Below are 20,228 nucleotides of genomic sequence, written 5' to 3' on the forward strand. Positions count from 1 at the left end.
ATATATATATATATATATATATTTTTTTTTTTTTTTATAAAATTTATAATTAATTATGTATGTGTATGAATATATTATTTATTATATTATATAATACAATTTTATATAGTTTTATTATTCATCTGGCATAAAAATATAATGTGGATGAAAGCTTGGCTAATGAAAAGATAATTATGCTCAATATAATTTTATTGAGTAATTCCGCCATGATTCAACCGAAATGTTGCCATCTCAGAAAGTCTGGCCTCACAGAAAAGGCAGTGTTTCCCACAGGTACGACATTGCAGTCGCGTTCATCTCGTAAATACCATCATTCTGACATGACTTGAAGTCAGCGGTCCTATATGGAGGGGTGAAAAGTCTGCATGTGTGAGTCCAGCTGGTCATTCATTCACACTTTCCCACTGTGTGGTTTGACTGTAGGTCAACACTCGTCCCCCCGGAATACTCCCTCGGGAATCCTCCCGCTTCAGCCCGGCCCCTCTCGGCTCTCCGATCCCGCTGTGACTGTGACTCTCTGCTGCCCTGGCACTGGCCGAGGGGGAGGGGCCCCGACCTGTCCGTCATTGTGATGGACGGCCCTGCCACATGTCTATAAACTTTAATAGGTCTTGTCAGCGCACGCCAAGCTGCTTGGCAGGTATGAAACACATGCCATTTGCCAGCATCCACCATGACAGTGGGATTTATTTGATTTTCCCTCACGCCCGCGGCCTCTGAGTATGAGGACCTTCACATTCTCCAGGAAAAAGAAAAGCTTTTGATAGGATGGTTTCTGTCAACCTGCCTGCAGTAATATAAATCCTGACTGTTTGAGAACGAGGCACGTCCTTCAAATATGGATGAAGCCAAAGAAACTGGGAACTTCATGCAAAACAGCGTTACCGAAAGAACATGGAATAACTAAAACTACTGAAAAAACAAGCATATCATTCATGTATCCGTTTATGTGATATTTACAAATGAGAAAAAACAGAAGCCTACAATATTGGCAGTACAATTAATTTTCTGTATTTACTTTCAGCTTTATATATTCTTTCTGATACATGATGGAATGGTTTTATCGGTAAAAACAATGAAAGCTGTATTTTCTTTTAGTTTTTACAGTTTGGTTAAATAATGAAGACTTTTTTGTCAGCAGAGCAACATTGTTCTATAAATTTCTGCAATAATTTCTGTTGCTTTAACGATATAAAAATGACTAAAACAATGAACAAAAATAAATAATATATAAAATGTTTATATATTTTTAAAATAAATATTTTTTACAATATTTTTTTATAATTGAAAAAATATTTATTTATATTTATATTTAGTATAATAATAATAATAATAATAATAATAATAATAATAATAATAATAATAATAATTTCAGGAGCAATATGAAAGGAATAGCTAACTGAAAGCAAAACTCTTATCATTTCATAAGTCTTCTAATTACTTTGAATGAAATTTAAGTCATTATTCACTTAAAATATTGCCATCCCTGCATTCAGATCTGCATAATCAACACCAAAGAAGGTGGAGGCTGAGAAACTCATTTGTTCTTATATAGTAGACAGGGTAGATTAAAATGTGTAAAAGCAAACTAGGGAAGTCTCCAGAAACTTACAGATCCACTGTGTTAACCTACTGAGAGTTGTTATTTTACTAGAAGGACATAATTGACCAGCCCTAATGAGCTGATTACAGATCATGCTAATGCAACCTTGCATGAAATGATTGCAGCCACCAAACAAACAGTCCTTTACAGGACAGAAAATTCTGGAAATCAACCCCAGGCTTCATAGGTGAAAGCTGGCATGTTTACTGTAGCTGTTAGGTAAACACAGAGAAAAACCTCACGGTGACTGGAAACAATTAGCCTATTAGGACGCTGTTTATCATATAATTGCTAATGACCACAATTTGAGAACAACATCTGCTTGCAGAGCTGGATGACATCAGAGTCGAAGCATCATCCATGAGCTATTTCACCAGTGAAACCTTTCAGTGCGAGAACTGATCATCAGATGTGACTCACTTTCAAAGGAAACACAATCCTCATTATAACAGCACCACCTTCTCTTTACCGGCCTTTAAAAAGGGGAAGTATATTTGACACTCTAGGCCATGCAGTTAAACGCTCAACATAATGACCACAGTCACACAGGAGGCTGCGGCGCTGTGAACTCTTTCACTTCATGGACAGCAGGGAACTCTGGGTGTTTTCACATCTAAATGTAGGTAGTTCCAGGGGTTTGACAGCACTTTGCTTGCATTTGACAATAAGCGATCTGAGCCCCTTTAAAGTGACAGGATCATGTCGGCATGTGGTTTCAGTGTACTTCACTTATACTATATATTCTGAACACGATTTGGACACAATAGCCTTTATAGGACCATACTTAGGTTATGATGACTTATAAAAAAAAAAGCATCAGAAGATCATTTGTGATTGCTTTTTTATTTACTGACAGTTTTGCTCTATACCAAACATAATCAGAGTACAACAGAGTATTTATATAAATGTAAACGTATATTATTAAAAATATAATATAAATCTAATGATAATATTATGACAACAGAAATGACAAGGTCTCTGTAATATTTAAATATTACATTACATTGTTTAAAATTGATAATTACTACAGTACAATATTTCTGTTGACATCTTAAATTATTATATTATTATTATAATACACACAAATATACACACACATTATTAATTATTATTTATATTTTTAAAATATATCTTTATTGTAATATATTATATTATATGGTGATATAGCTATATATAGATACATGTATTAATATAATTCTTAATATTATATATACTGCAAATATAAATAATGGTAATAATATTTAAAAATTATAACCAAAATATTATACTCTGATAAATTTACAGATTATATTATTATATCTAACAATAATAATTATTTAACACAATAAACAATGTAATATGTAAATATTACATTTTGTTGTATGTATGTGGGTGTGTTCATTTTTAGAAATTTAATGTATACATTACATTATAAAAATGTATATTTTATGTATACTGGGAATGGATAATGTATAAATTAATGATACCAGTAGATTAAAACTCATTCTCAGTTCATTTTTGGATGTTTATGTAATGAACATGATTAATCAATCATAATTGCATTTGCATACAACTTAATTTACATGGTTTCATGTAGTGTGTTCAGTTTTAATGCATTCATTTTGTCTTTTAAACTACAGAACACATAACTATATGTAAAAACTGCATTATTGATTCATGAAATGAATCGGTTTACTTCTGAGTGAAAACACGCTACGGCGCTTCCAAGTAAAAGAGGACTGAATGAGTAAACCAGGCGTGTAGAGGTTGGGGTAGCTGCAGCACCTGTTATCCCATGAGTCTCTAGTTCAAACACACTCAAACACGCTCTCTAAAGCTCTCAGACTGTATCCACATCATCTACTCACTGCCCTGAACTTCACCTCCGTTACAGTGTGGGCCTGAATGCAATGATAAAACACCTGCTTCCTGCCATACTGATTACAGTCCCTGCTCTTGTTTCTCATTATCTTCTGTCTGGCCCGAGCCGAGCTTCTCGGGGCATTTGTGACGTCCTGCATGGGTCATCAAGTGACCGTTTGCTTGAACTGAATAGGTGCCATGAAAAACATGCATGTTACTTTACAAGAAACATGTATCTAAACAAGGCCTCAAATTTTCATAGTTGGCCAGAAAAGGCCAAGATGAACGAGAGAACTTAGAATAAAACTTCTAAAAATATAATCATTAATACAATATAAATCTAATGATAATATTAAAATGACAAAAGAAAAAAATCTATATAATATTATGTTTAATAATTGTAATTATTATTAAATATAATGCTAACATTATGGATGTTGACATTTTTAAATATGAAATATTTAAGTATTATTTTAATTTATTTTTCTTACTATTATTATAAAACAATAAAACTTTTTTATTATATATCTTTATATAGAAATATAAAGCTATATTGTTTTTATAATATTGTCATTATAATTATAATAATATAATTATTAATATAACATACAAATATAATAATGGTAATAATATTTAGAAAGGATAACATACATATTCTACTCTGTTAACAGTTAAAGTCATATTATGCTATTACATCTAATAACAATAATTCTTAAACTTACAGAGAACAATATTTCAATTGTTTAATATATACAATTAATAATTATACAATTATTTTTATATGATTATTTAGAAAATGATATACAATTTTTTGCTGTATGATTATATAGAAAGTAATTTAATATTGATCTAATTGTAATAATATAAAAAAATGACAACAGGAATATTTAAAAATTATATTGCATTGTTTAATACTTCTAATTATTATTAAATATAATGTAGATATTATGGAGTAGAAAATACCAGTTGACACATTATACAGGCAAAATACAGATAATATACACATTCAAAAAAATCTAATGATAATAATATGAAAAATATACGTATGTATGTATATGTATATGTATATATGTATATGTATATATGTATGTATATATGTATGTATATATATATATATATATACATATATATATATACACACACACACACACAATTTTTTAAATCTATCTTTATATGAATATAATTAATATAAATTTTGATATAAATATAAAAAAAAACAACAAGCACCATCACAAAAAAAAAAAAAAAAAAAAAAAAAACCTTCCATTACTTCACAAGAAACGTGGGTTTAATAAAACAAGGCCTCCAATTTTCATAGCTGGACTAAAAAGGCTGAGACGAGCCATATTAAAATGACGTGTGAGCTATAGAGGACCGAAGCATCTAATGTGGCATAAGTTGTTCTGAGTGTCCAATGCTCATGGGAAAGTCGGTCCTTCTACTCTGAAATCAGACTCTCTGACTTTATGACATAAGCTTCCTCTGTATTTTGTGCTTCCTAATTTCCTTTGATTACTTTAAGTCTGTCTCTGTCCCTCTGGCTGTCAGTGACCCCGTCTGCGAGAGGTGTGAAACTAACTGCTTTCAGATGGGCCGCTGGTAGCCTCTGAGAGCGAGCGTGAGATACTCGGAGCCCCCTCTCAACATCCCTCCAGGGAGTGCACTTGAGAGGCAGCTGAAACGGGCTCTTACTGAGCAGTTTTGCTTACTCAGTGCCTCGGTCTCCTCTATCCTTTTCCTGCTATGACAACAAAGCTTCCCATGGGGTAAACTGGAGATGAAGGCAGCGCCAGGCGGGCCTGCAGACTCACAGTCTGAATGCTGGTGCAGGTAAACCGATTATGATTATTGCATTAAGGCTGCCATTACACACTTCTCCTCTAAAGCAAACGGGTCCAGTTCAGTTAATGCACATATTTCCTGACAAGCCTACCACTGTGGGTAAAAGAAAAAGTTCATTCCTTTCCCAAGTACATGTATGGGTCACACTAGCTGTTCAATTTTACTAGTCAATTAGTCATTCAGAAAAACATAACAGCCTATTTGGATTTGCTATAGTATTTTTTTACTGTTTAGAGTCTCACATATTTATCTTAGCAACATGCTAATGTCAAGCTCTACTCAAATCATTTGAGGATTGATGCAATAAGCTGCTGTCTATGTAGAGTGTTCTGAATCGCTCACTTATGAGGTTCATTTAGATTTAGTGTACTGTTTAGACAGCAAGGCAGAACCAAAATGAGAGCGCATTTGATTTAGAAAGAGAAAGAATAGCAGTGAAGATGAGAGATGGGAAGATAAAAGAAATGATTCTTCCTCTGACAAAGAGACAAGTGGATAAATGACGCCCTACAGCTACATTTGTCTTGTTTGTGTGTGTGCGGACAGTGAAGCGTTTGCTATTCTTTCCCTCCCACCCTCTGACTGGATTATGAGCGTGTCAGCTGAACCTTGGTGGCTGGCCAGCACAAAACGAGTGCTGCTAACTACACACCCTGACAAACATGTAGTCTGTGACACCCTAGACAACAGCTGGGTGGGAGGAAAAAGGACGGGGCTTGACAAAACAGGGCCCAGGGCCCAGGGCCAGTGAGACAGAGGTTCAGTTCACCTGACGGATCCTGACTCTTAAATCAGCACGCAAATATGAGGGTGTCATACACGTGTTCTTTGCACTCAAAGCCAGCTAGACGACACACAATGGTGCTGAAGATTTTTTAACTATTTTTAACTTGCCACACTGCCTTAAAAACACAACATTTATTTATTTATGGTGTGAGACAATGTAAAAAAAATGTCCACCTGACTCAAAATTATGCCCAGCATTGACCAGCTGTTGCACAGGAATGCTTACAATTTATTATTTAACTTGTAAAAATAATTAGAATGATTTTTCTTTAAATGTGTCAAAGAAATCTCAAATGTCTAATATTAAAAATAATAACAAAAATCAACTTTTCTATAAAAATAGATTATATATAAAATAAATGTATATATGTATATATATTATAATTTTTTATTTATTTTTACAGGAAGGAGTTTTGTTATTAATATTAATTAATAATAATTGAATAATAAAAATAATATTTATTTAATTACTCAACCTGTCTACACCACTTACATGCAAACAATAAATTATATTAATAATTTAAAAAAATTACATGTACAAACACACACTGATAGAAAGGTATAATCTATCTATATAATTATATAATTATATATGTGTGTATATGTATAATTTACATTTATTTTATAAATGTATTTCTTTTTTTTTTTTTTACAAAAGTGGCGCGCAGACATATTGAGGACTTATTATTTAAAACATTTTTTTATTACAAAATTGATTGATTTTTACACATTTTATAAATAAAAATATTTTATTTTATATAATTTATTTTAAATATCATTAAATTAAAATAAAACTTTTTACAGAAAAGGAAAGGGTAGACAGGTTACTTTGATTATTTTGATAAAATCCCTTGCTTAAAATAATGGCAGAACTATCTGTTTGTAATTATTTTTCCAGTTCGGTTTAGTGCCACCAGTACTGCAGAAATGGCACATTTAAAAAAAAAAGTCTCAGGGCAAGTCAAATCTGATTGACTGGCCCTCTTGTGCCAGCAGAAAAAAATGCATATTGCTGAACATTGGAGGATGTTGTCATTCTGTAAAATCCCTTCATCTTTTCCTCCATTCATAAAGCCCTGTCCATCCCCGAGTCACCCTCCCCGTCAGATCTCCATTCGGCTCTTACCTCGTTTCCAAGCAAAGCAGAAACACATGCTTCGGAGGCATCGCAAATGGCGGTGAGGTCGTGACCCCCCTCCAGCGCGAGCACCAGCCGGCCGCCAGCCAGTCCCATCAGCTGCTTGGTCAGGTAGCCAAAACCTGCCAAAGGGGGAGACAGGAAATACATGTGGGGGTTATAGAGCGCGCCCAGAGACCGGTGGCTGGCCTTTGATCAAAGGAACCAGAGATGAAGAAAAAATGGAGAGAGGGAGAGGAAGTAAATAAGACCGTATTACATCACATTCTCTCTGTTAAAAAGACGGCACTCTGGATTTACTAGGCCTAAACGTATAATACGAGGCAGGTTTAATTTCAATAAATGTGGCTTAGTATTTTGGCCACATCTTTTGATCTTTGTTTGAATATATGCATCCAACTATACCTCCCTTCCCCAAAGATTCACATTCAAGGCCATCCTAGATGATTTTATTTTGTTTTAATTCTTCACTGGCACGATATGGTCCAATGAGACGTTCTTCATCACGTAAGAGAAGGTACTGTCCAGCTCAGCTCAACCACTGAGAACCTGATACACACTTGGTGCAACGTATTAAATTGCACCAGAACCTCATCTCCTCTGAACAGTTATGTGCATAACGTGCTTGTGCACATCTTTATTAAAGCAACTGCACTCCCAACATGTGTTATTTATGCATCCTTGCATCGTTTTAAACTTGCATGCTGTTGTTTTGTACATTTGGAGAATGTTTACACAGCTCTTTTCCACACAACAACATTTAATGGTGACCACGTCTACTCTATAAACTATCATAAAAATGTTCTGTATTGTCGGTATGACTTGTTCACTGTATTTACATTTTCTTTGTAGTCATAAGACTTTAGAAAGTGAGAAATTATTTACATTTGAAAAAAAAAAAAAAATATATATTTTAAAAAATTATTTCAATTTAAGGGTGTCAATGATGCCAAACTAGTCTAAAACTGTTTTTTTTTTCTTTCTCTTTTTCTTTTAATCATTCATATACTATTATTGTTTTGGATAATGTTTGAATTTGGATTCGATTTTTATATTTTACATTTTTTATTTTTTGTTTATGTTTTAGCCATTTTGTTGTGTTTTTATATTTTATATTATTATTATTATTATTATTATTTTTACAAATATTTTTCCTTTATTAGTTTTAGTTTATTTAATTTTACTTTAGTACTTAAAGTTAAACTAAAAATGTTTTTAAAAATAATTTATTTTATATAATTTCAGTTAAGGTTTATTTTATTTTAATTTAATTTAATAATATTTATTTATATATTTTAATGGTTTTAGATTTGGTTAACTAAAATAACCCTATCTTAAGGCCTCATATTTGAATCTGAACCTGACATTTATGATCTCTGGTAGAGAGGAAGATTATCACCAAAAAACAAATGTGTTTCATTCTGTTACTTACACAAAGCTTTCATATGACTTCAAAAGACTTGAAATATCGCATACAAATAACGTGGCCTATTTTTATGTTCTTTTTGTCCTTTTAAGAGCTCATATGAGACATTTGGTCTCTATAATCTATCAAATTATACAAGACAAAAACAGCATAAGAAGTTTGGAACGACATGAGGGTGACTAAATAACATCAGAATTATTTAATGGGTGACTTATTCCTTTAAGATAAGCAGATAAATGAAAAACAAACGCCGTCACAGATCACTGAACAATTCTTAGACCAGCAGCTGGACTGAATCAAATTTAAAGTTACTTTTAGATGCAAGACTGGTGAAAATTGTCTTTAGTCTCTGGGCAAATGTTTTGAGTGAACAGTGTTTCTACTTTGTTTCCAGCTCTGACATATGGACAGCTTTCACCAGGAGATGTAATCTGTAAGAGCCGGCCTTATGATCCCTCTAACAGGATAAAAGCAGCCTTTTGGACCCCAACAACAAGTGCTATATAATCATTAAATGTTTGATTTAGAAACAAGCTCAGAATGCCATTTTGATATTACGCACACATGGGAACAAAGAAGGAAAAACATCAGGGATCTGGAAGTATGAGAAAAGATGACTGATACAATCCCTCCCTTCGGGGATTAGGCTTTGCACACAAGAGTGTGGTGTCTTGTTTTTGTGGCATTAGCACATGATAAATTTGACTGAAATGAAAGCTTTTAGACATGAGAAACTTGCGAGAGAGAGAAAGAGAGAAGAGCAGGACAAAGGCAGACTTCCACGTCAGTGACTCATCCGTTTGCTCCTAACTGCTTCATCCCACGAGAATCTTCCTAAGTACAGGGGAACGCAGAGCACTTACATTTGGCCGTGAGCTTGTATCCTCCCAGAGGTGGTGGATGCCCCTCCACAGCGTCGAAGCCTGAAGAAACCAGCACCACGTCTGGAGCAAACTCATTCGCAATTGGCATCACCACCGTCCTTCAAAAAGACAAAAACAAGAGCACGTGAGTTCCTGAAAGAATACTTCAGCCAAAATTATAAGTTCAGTCATTATTTATTCACCATCTGTTTTTCCAATCCTTTATTATTTACTTGGGTGGAGATATTTATAGGTAGCTCTTCCAACTATGGGCACCTTTGTCCCTCTGGACATGGAAAATAAAGCCTCTTAAAACAAACTTTTCACATTCTCACTAGTTCAATATTTTTCTAGTAACACTGGATGCATGCATCACAGGAGAATTTGATCATTTTCATTTGCAATTTCCATCACAGTGTCCACCATAACACATATTATGTATTGTGTATAACAATTCTATGAAATGGCATTTTGAACAAATCTTTGCTATAATGAAAAAAATAGTGTAGGATTTAATTTAAACAAATAAATTTGACAAAACATAATTTGACAAAATTAAAGCTAGACTTTGGAAATTGCACAAAATCTTCTGTTCACAAGCAACATTTATTAACATGATTATTCTTTATTTTCTTCACATCTCATATTTTCATGTGCGAAAGTTGCCGGAAATCATTTTCACACAAAAAAATATTAAAATTGTGTTAAAACATTGACTCTTTATTTAGATGAGTTTTAAACATGAAAAAAAAAAAAACACATTTTTATTACGGATTTTCATGGTGTAAGATTGAAAGTCTACATCTGTCTATAAAGTCTATAAAATAAAGGACAATGAGCAAAATGAGCAAAAATAAATTAAGAATGGTATGGAATTAAGTTCCTAAGACTACATTTTTTTTTTTTTTTACATACAACATTCATATTGCAAAAAGAAATCTGCTATTTTTAATAAAAGTTAACCCCTGATACATAAAAGTAAAAAAAACAAAAAAAAAAACAAATAATAATAATAATAATAATAATAATAATAAAAAAAAATAAATAAAAAAAAATAATAATAATAATAAAAATAACAAAACTGAATGTTCTAGCTCTTTTTTCCCCATTAAAGTGAATGTGACCAACACATTTCTAGCAAGATAATCAATGACTGATGACTTAATTTTCAGTTAAAGCTATTATATGACTTAAAAAGACTTTTAAAATAGTATAGAAGTCGTATGGACTACTTTTATGATGCCTTTATGGTATTTTCATTGGTCCTGGCAGGACTTGGTCACTATTTACTGACACTGCATCAAAGAGAGCGGAGTAAATATTTTGCAAATAGTCTTCTTTTGTGCTTCACATGGGTTTGGCACATGGGTTTGGAATGACATAAGGCTGAGGAAATTATGACAATTTTAATTTTTGTGTGAACAATCCCTTAAAACATTCATGGCAAACAACCCAAAGATGATGAAGCAGTGTTATTATATGTTAAATATAGTCCAAACTCCCCGAAAACACCAATTGCCATCATGGGAAGAGCAGAAACATTAAAATTCCAACTAGATTCAGCATGATTGATGGGACGAGTGTAGTTTTAACGGCCCATTCTGTGGTAAAGTCGTGATTCCTAAACCAAGACTGTCTTTCACACAGACAGCCGTTTGACTCACTGGCCTGGAGCTCAGCAAAGGTTATATGACAACATGACTGGGGTGTGTTCATGGCGTGAAAACTATCCCAGCCGTTCTGTCTGTAATACACACACAAACATCCGTACATATACACATGCATGCAGCCTCCGAAGCAGTTTGTCTTGGCAATGCTGGTCAGACTTTGTAAGGGTCATCAAAGCTCGTGTCGGAAGACAAGGACACGCACACTGATTAGGCGGAGGATATTCTGACTTTGAGTTTCTGACTGCAGCCAGGCCCTGCATTCCTTCTGGGCTCACAGCTGTGAGGCTATATTAAGACGGCAGATTTCTCTTTCTGAACTGCAGCTGGAGAAATTGGATATATAACTGGGCTTGGTAGGGCGGGAGGCTTGGTGATGTTTGCTCCAGTGTAGGTGTAGTTGACGTTACAGCCTTGATTTGTGTAACATTTCATTTCAATGGCCGAGGTCTGTTAATAAAGATTCTCTGCAGTAGAAGTTTATGGCGAGGGGGAGAGTGGGGTAAGATGTGTCACCCACCCTAAACTGACAATCTGTATCATGTGACCATGTACCGTATTTAGAAAACTGCCTGTAATTAAGAGATGCACATGAGAAAAGTCATTATTCTAAAAATTTAAAGGTTTTACATGTCAACGTATCTACATGGCAATTTTGTGTCAAAGCAAATATACACACACACACAATATAATCCTATATACAGAAATAAAAACACACACACACACACACACACACACACACACACACACACACATATATATATATAAATTATGCAGGTGCATCTCAGTAAATTAGAATGTCATGGAAAAGTTCATTTCAGTAATTCAACTAAAATTGTAAAACTCGTGTATTAAATAAATTCAGTGCACACACACTGAAGTAGTTTAAGTCTTTGGTTCTTTTAATTGTGATGATTTTGGCAAAATAAAACCCCACCAATTCACAAATTAGAATATGGTGACATGCCAATCAACTCAAAACACCTGCAAAGGTTTCCTGAGCCTTCAAAATGGTCTCAGTTTGGTTCACTAGGCTACACAATCATGGGGAAGACTGCTGGTCCGACAGTTGTCCAGAAGACAATCATTGACCCCCTTCACAAGGAGGGTAAGCCACAAACATTCACTGCCAAAGAAGCTGGCTGTTCACAGAGTGCTGTATCCAAGCATGTTAACAGAAAGTTGAGTGGAAGGAAAAAGTGTGAAAAAAAAAAGATGCACAACCAACAGAGAGAACCGCAGCCTTATGAGGATTGTCAAGCAAAATCAATTCAAGAATTTGAGTGAACTTCACAAGGAATGGACTGAGGCTGGGGTCAAGGCATCAAGAGCCACCACACACAGATGTGTCAAGGAATTTGGCTACAGTTGTCGTATTCCTCTTGTTAAGCCACTCCTGAACCACAGACAACGTCATAGACGTCTTACCTGGGCTAAGGAGAAGAAGAACTGGACTGTTGCCCAGTGGTCCAAAGTCCTCTTTTCAGATGAGAGCAAGTTTTGTATTTAATTTGGAAACCAGGGTCCTAGAGTCTGGAGGAAGGGTGGAGAAGCTCATAGCCCAAGTTGCTTGAACTCCAGTGTTAAGTTTCCACAGTCTGTGATGATTTGGGGTGCAATGTCATCTGCTGGTGTTGGTCCATTGTGTTTTTTGAAAACCAAAGTCACCGTTTACCAAGAAATTTTGGAGCACTTCATGCTTCCTTCTGCTGACCAGCTTTTTGAAGATGCTGATTTCATTTTCCAGCAGGATTTGGCACCTGCCCACACTGCCAAAAGCACCAAAAGTTGGTTAAATGACCATGGTGATGGTGTGCTTGACTGGCCAGCAAACTCACCAGACCTGAACCACATAGAGAATCTATGAGGTATTGTCAAGAGGAAAATGAGAAACGAGAGACCAAATGTGCAGATGAGCTGAAGGCCACTGTCAAAGAAACCTGGGCTTCCATACCACCTCAGCAATGCCACAAACTGATTATTTTAAGAGCACTTAGCTACATTCAAATATTCTGAATGTTAAAAAAAATAAGGCTTATGAATGGAACTGTACATTAGTAACTTATTTTTCTAATTCCCCTGACATGACACAGCTTACTCTTATTGGACATGGTGATGATGGGTCATGTATGCTTCTTGGAGGGAGGTTTCTTTTGCACACAGCTATTTTGCATTGCATTTACTGTGGTGCCCAGCTGCACAATATACTTCAGCTCTGGTTGGAACTTCACAGGCCTCTGGAATATGGCACTTGTTCTCTTGCCGCAGGCGGGCAAAAGGCCCAGCTCCTAAGATGGCCAAGGCCCACAGCTGTGCTTTATATTTTCCATCCTAAAGTACCTAACCTCACCTCAATCCCTCCCTGTGCCCCACACCGAGCCCAGCTGACTGCACTACCTGACTAGCAGGAGGTCTAAAGGCTTCAGAGAGGATGACAGTGGGCTTTGAGAGTTGAATCAGGTTTGCGTCACAGAAAAGCAGTTGAAATGTCATCACACGGCTGCAGTTCATGCAGTGTTTTCAGTGCTGTCTGGGTAAGCGCGGTGGTGTCTGTGTGGACAGCTGGTGAAAACAAGCTTGCTTGATACTGTTTTGACAGTCAACAGTGACTCGTGCTAGTACATGCTGAGAATTTTTAAAGCAGTGGTTGAAAGTAAACTTGCAGCATCAAATAAAAAAGATGTGTTAGGCTAGGCATGCAATGATATTAAAATTCTGTCTGATATATCAGGCCAAAAGTAATAATTATTTTAATGTTTTGGCCGAACTGTCAGTATTAAAATATTACTATTTTGAATAAATAAACTTAAAACAAAACTAAAATCAATCAATTTAAATGGTACAATTGAATTTAGACCTTACAATGTTAAAATGTACAGTATAAAAAAGGGTATTCATTTTGCAATTGGCTAAAGATTACTTTTAACAATATTATTAAAGTATTAGAATAAAACAAATAAATAAAGATGAACTGTAAGTGAGGGTTCAATGATGTCAAACTGAATCAATAACTATAATATAATATATATTTTGTCAAATTAAATATTTATTTATTTTTGCTTTTATATATATATATATTATATATATATATATATATATATATATATATATATATTTTATGTAGAGAAAAAATAAAATACAATATAATCCTATATATAAAATACATATACATATATATATATATATATATATATATATATATATATATACACACACACACACCACACACATATATATATATATATATATATATATATATATATATATATATAATATATATATATATATATTCAGAATTTATAATATAATTAATACCCTTTTTTAAATTAACTGATATGGTACCAATATATTTTGCATACCAAAAAAGTGGCCTAAATGTTCCCCTATTTATTTTATGCAATGCAAAAGGCAAAATGTAAAAGGTGCATTTCTGACTTAATTTACTGCTCCATTGTTTAAATATCAGTAACCACCCCCCCCCCCTCCCACCGAAACAGAATGTAGCAACCTGGAAATTTTTCTACAGACACTTTTGGGTGCTTTATTAAGCATCACAATGTACTTCCTTCCAGTCCTGAATCCACTAAAATATACCCATTAAAATATCTTCCCTTGTGTTCTGAAGAAATTAAGAAATGAGGACATGAGGACGCCTATCAATGAGACCATTCTTTATTCACTAACACAGCAAGAAAAAAAAAGACTGAGCTTTGCTCAACGGTCACACTTTCCATCACAGGTGTCACATCGAGGGCCTCCCAACCTGCCAGAAACAGCAGTGGGACGCCCACATCAAGTCTTCCTCCGGTCTAGCCCTGGGCAAATCAAAGCTCTAGTTTTGTTTTTTGTTTTTAACACGGATGCCACAGGCACTCTGAGGGCAGCCGCAGACTCACAGAGGGGTCCTCAGTATGACAGCAGCAGTGCGGGAAAGCGGCCAGAACCTTCCGTCCTCCCTTTTGATGTTCGGAGACGAGTGAGTTTCAGGCGCCCACCAAAAAACTGCTTGCATCATCACATTCCCCCCGCCACAAAAAAACGCGGCTCTTCTCTGGAAACCGCATGATCAATTACCAAGACCGTGTGGAAAAGTCTTCTTTAAAGCCCGCGCTCTCATGAATCAGACAGCGTCGATGTGGAGATGAAAAAGAGCTTTACTAATTAGGCCATGGATGCTGCGATTTACGACCCACGTAGCTGCATCCTGCTCAAAGTGGGAGCCATCCAAACTCACATGTCTGCTGACTGTCAGCTTATTTGGCCTCTTTATGGCCGCTTCTGCTGATGGATATGATCATTCCTGCTTTTCAATCCAATTGCCAAAAAAGTGGGATTAATCACCGGCTAGACCACACAGACACAAAAAGCACACAAATCAAATCACACCGCGCCACTTTGAAGACCAACAGCATCGGCGAACGAGCAGGAGGCCCCTTTTTCTTAAAGCACGCTCAGTTCTGCAGGTCTTATGTGATGTTTTCCTTGAAGTAGCTCTCGTGCGAGTCTTCCCGAGACCCGGAGATGAGAAGCCAAGGGATCATTTCTCATGAGAAGATAGGGCCCCTGCCAAAGCCTTTTGACCTTTGATGTGTCTGCTCCAGACTCTCACACAAATACAAATATCTAGACTCATGCAATTCTGAAGTCTTTACATCACCTCTCTTCCCTGGAACTAGAATCAACTAGTAGTGATGGTGACCTGTTCAGGGTTCCCACACTCGTTGACTAATGACTTGTCATCACATTTTCCATACATTTTATCTTATTATTTAATTATTGGACTGACATTTGATGTAAAAATTAGGACTGATTGTTATTTTCACTTCATACCTCATAAAATAAATATGGAAGCCAGTTTCCACTTCTGAATAAAAAATAAAAATAAAACAGGCAACTGCATCTTTTTATATCACAATTCGGACGTTTTTCTTGCAACTGCAATAATTCTGACTTTATAAATGCTTATAACTCCTACGACTGATTGTTATAATATCAGTATTGTGAAATATAAACTCGCAATTTTGAGAAAAAAGAATCCAATCCGGACCTGCCTCCATTTTGTATTTCAAGAGCACTAATTATATTTTCTACTTTGATAAAGACACGTTAATCTTGTAAATCATTTGTTTAGTTTTTTAATGTCTCTTTGGAGATGGTCTGAAATGAAAGCGCAGGCGAGATATTCAAACTTTTCCTTCATGGCATTTGCTGTCATGACATCCAGTGAGCGTATGACAATAGACATAATCGGGCGACATTTCACTGCTAATAGGAGTATTTATTTATTTATCAAACACAGCGCGGTTGTTTTTATATGACTGTATCTTTGAAAAGAACTGTCTTCAGAAAAGCTTCGATGTCATTTTCATTTCAAAACTGAATTAGGCTACTACTATTACTATCATGTTCCCTGTAATAATCATTTACTCAAATCTCTTTTATGAGATAAAGGAGAAAAAAGAGAAACTTTTTTGTGAAAAGTTAATTTTTTGGCCAAAGAAGCTTTTAGCAATTATTTAAAATGTATCTGATCACTCTACACAATAATCTAGAAACAATGTGAATGAACACCACAACAGCTTAAGCAGCAAACTTTTGGCCATGACTGTATATATTACACGATGAAAACGGTAAAAAACACCATGTTTATTCATCGTGTTGAGAAGTAAAAATAGGAGAAGGAATTGTTTTTCTAGACCAAAGGGTCAAAAAGTTAACTCTACCTCAAACATTTCTATGGACTTCCATGAAAAAGAACAAAAACAAAAGGTACTTCCCATACTTTTTTTCAGGCCCGGAAAACACCACTTTAAAATTCCCTAATATTTCCATATTTTTCCATGACTAATGAAAGCCTGTCCATAAAGACAGTGAGTGGAGTCCTTCACAAACACTGAGCATGCATCATACGCTGCACCTCTCATCAGCCATGAGCTCACTCTGCACAGAGAGGGCCGCTGGGAAACGTTCATGGCCTCACACGCTGCACCTGAACACAGTATCACGTTCCCCCAGAACTCGCATGCAGGGGCCCCTTCAGATCCAGCGGACCATCCGTCTGACAGTCAGATCAGTAAATGACAACTCACAGAGAGGATCTCTGCAGACTGCAGGTTTGGGCTTTAGATTCACTAATGACATAACTGAAAGAAAGCAAATATCTGGATTCTCTCACTATCACTGCAACTGAAATTCAAGGACGAAACAGGAGGACAAATTATCAAAGCTATGCTCTAACATACTTTTTTTTTTTTTTTTGGGGAAACTTGCAAACAAATATGACAAGTAATTCAAAGAAGACATGACTAGATATTGGCCAGGTGATTTTTTTTAAGCCAATTTTAGATTGCATCAGCATTGGCTGGTAATCATGGTGCCTTGGAAGATTCACAAAAATGTTGGTTTCTCCTTGTATCAAATTCAAAAACCTACCAACCTCGTTAATGTAAAATAAACCATTTCTGTTTACACTGTCAAAGGTATAAATATTGTATAAAAGATTTTTCATTTGAAGTTTAATTTCAGCAAGTAATTTCGATAGGATTAAACTGCATGACGTATGTATAAATAATATACATATTATGCATATATAAATACTGGTTCACCCTCATATATATATAATATATATAATATATATATATATATATATTATATATATATATATATATAGATATATATATATATATATATATAGTATATATATATATATATATATATGTGGAAGCTTTTTCCACCAAGGAATAAAAAATAAAAAGAAGGTAATTGCATTGTTTTATCTCACAATTCTGACTTTTATATCTTGCAATTTCAACTTATAAACTTGCAATTGTGAGTAAACATCTCATAATTGACTTTTTTCTTAGAACTTTTCTTTCACACAATTTTAACTTATAAACACATAGTTGTGCGTTTACATCTCGCAATTCTGCGAAAAAATGTAGAATTGCGAGATATAAACTCAAAATTGCAAGAAAGTCTATACACTTGCAACCACGAGAAACAAAAAAAATCATAATTATCAGGAAAAAGTCACAACTGTGATATATAAACTCAAAATTGCGAGATATAAACTGAACTGTCTGAACGATGAGAAATAAACTTGCAATTGTGAGATTTTTTTTTTATATATATTTATTTATTTTATCCCATGGTGGAAATGGCCTTCCATAATATAAATATATAGATTGGTCAATCATGACAAATGAGATGTACATAAAATATTTGGGTATATAATTGCTATATAAGACATGAATTCTCACATTCATTTAGAGGTACTTTTGTGTGGTAACATCAGGCCTAAACACAAGACACTGTGCTTGTGTTTCATAGCACTTTCGCAATGGAGGTTTTGTCATTCATTTGATGTCAGAGTGTCGATGTTACATCGTTTTTTAACTATGATGCACAACAGGGAACTGCACCTGAGACTGCTTGAAATGATAGGTTCATGTGAGCTAGCAATTTGTGTGAGAGCAATCAAGAGTAATTTGCAGAAGTGAAGGAGAAAGAAAGAAAACAAAAACAAACAAAAGACAGAATGAGTAAACAAAGGAACATGAAACAAAGCAAGGAATGAAGGGTGGAAGGAAGAACAAAAACAAACTAAAGGAAGAAAGAAAGAACAAACAAACAAGTGAAAGAAAGACAGACATAAACAAATAGTCAAACTTCGATTCATGTGAACTCCACGATGGTGCATAATTTGTCAAACTGTGGTTCAGACCAAACAATCAGAGCAAGTGTGAAAACCGTCTCGGAGTGTCAGGAACACAAGGCTTCAGAGCGTGATCAGATCGGTGAGAAGGTCTTTCAGGAGCTTGGCATGAGAGCACAGGACCGTGTGTCTGGAACGGCCCATCCGCCTCGCTGTGGGGTCGGTGGGAAGACAGCGGAGCTTGGCATGAGAGCACAGGACCGTGTGTCTGGAATATACAATGTTGTAAACACTTCTTCTTTCTGTCCCACACACAAAGACTCTGGAAACGTCTCCCTCTCATGGCACGAACAAGACAACGGCGACCTCCATCTCTCTCGATGCTCATCCGCTCCACCCGAAACTCTGAATCCTCTTCCAAAAGCTTATTCAGGGAAACTTTCTGTCATGTTTGCCAGGGGGCACACAGAAAATGGATCCGCAGATGAGGAAGACTCAACCATGACGTGCAAGATGAGGCAAGGATTTATGACTGGTAATTAGTATTAGCCTGCGCAAATTTCCTTGCAATGGACTGAGACAAATTACATGGACTGGAACCACGAGGCTCTCGAAAACCGATCCCACCTCTAGGTTCCACCAAATCCCAGAGCTGGAACATGCCAAGAGTGGTTTGGAGCAGAAGATCCTGCACTTGTAAAACCAAAAACCAAACCAAAAAAAAAAAAAAAAAAACGTCAGTGAAGGGTTAACACTAGGCATGGTTATCCATCAGTCTCAAAGGCTTTTCCAATCGCTCCCCCGTCTAATGAAAAAAAAAAAGTGGGAACGCAAAGAGTAAAGGCGGTGGGGAGGGGGGCACTTCAAAGCCTTGTCATCTGGCACTGCAAAGAGCTGGTTTGAATTAACTTCAGTTCTCCTTTCTATTTCCAAGTTCATGGTGAGAGTGCCTGGGCTTCTGGTTTTCATTAGAGCCAATTTTCTTATCTTTTTTCTCCCTCCTTTCTCCATCCTAGGGTTGATCCCCTGCAAATGCAACGTGGCACTGGCTGGGTTTAAATAAGAAGGTGCTGCCCGTAAGGCATGCATTGTCTCAAAAGGCCCACAAAACATCGCTGAGGAGGAAACACGACGATTGGGAGAGAAGGGGTGAAAGAGAGAGAGAGAGAGAGAGGAGGTGAACAAGAAAGAGGCATGCTTTAAGAGGGAAAGTGATAAGTGAGAAGAAGGAAGGAAAACAAGACAGAAAGAAAGATACAGAAGGAACAAACAAAAGGGAGACAGAATAAACAAACAATAGAAAAAGACAAAGGTACAGAGGGAACAAACAAACAAAAGACAGAACAGCAAAAATGAAGGAAGGAAAAAAAACAATAGAAAGAGAGAATTAGCAAACATACCAAAAAA

The 20,228-nt window shown here is 35.5% G+C and overlaps 1 protein-coding gene across 1 annotated transcript in view; it reads right to left on the minus strand.

Moving 5' to 3' along the window:
• The window catches only part of LOC109092976 (histone deacetylase 4-like), a 193,531-nt gene that overhangs the window by 3,749 nt on the left and 169,554 nt on the right, over positions 1-20,228 (minus strand). The window contains exons 23-24 of the mRNA XM_042764236.1: positions 9,501-9,619; positions 7,200-7,333 (exon numbers count right to left, since the gene is read on the minus strand). Of these exons, the coding sequence (XP_042620170.1) occupies positions 7,200-7,333; positions 9,501-9,619 (253 nt within the window). The remainder of the gene's footprint in view (positions 1-7,199; positions 7,334-9,500; positions 9,620-20,228) is intronic.

Source organism: Cyprinus carpio, chromosome A9 (genome assembly GCF_018340385.1).
Source record: "Cyprinus carpio isolate SPL01 chromosome A9, ASM1834038v1, whole genome shotgun sequence".
Classification (NCBI taxonomy): Eukaryota; Metazoa; Chordata; class Actinopteri; order Cypriniformes; family Cyprinidae; genus Cyprinus; species Cyprinus carpio.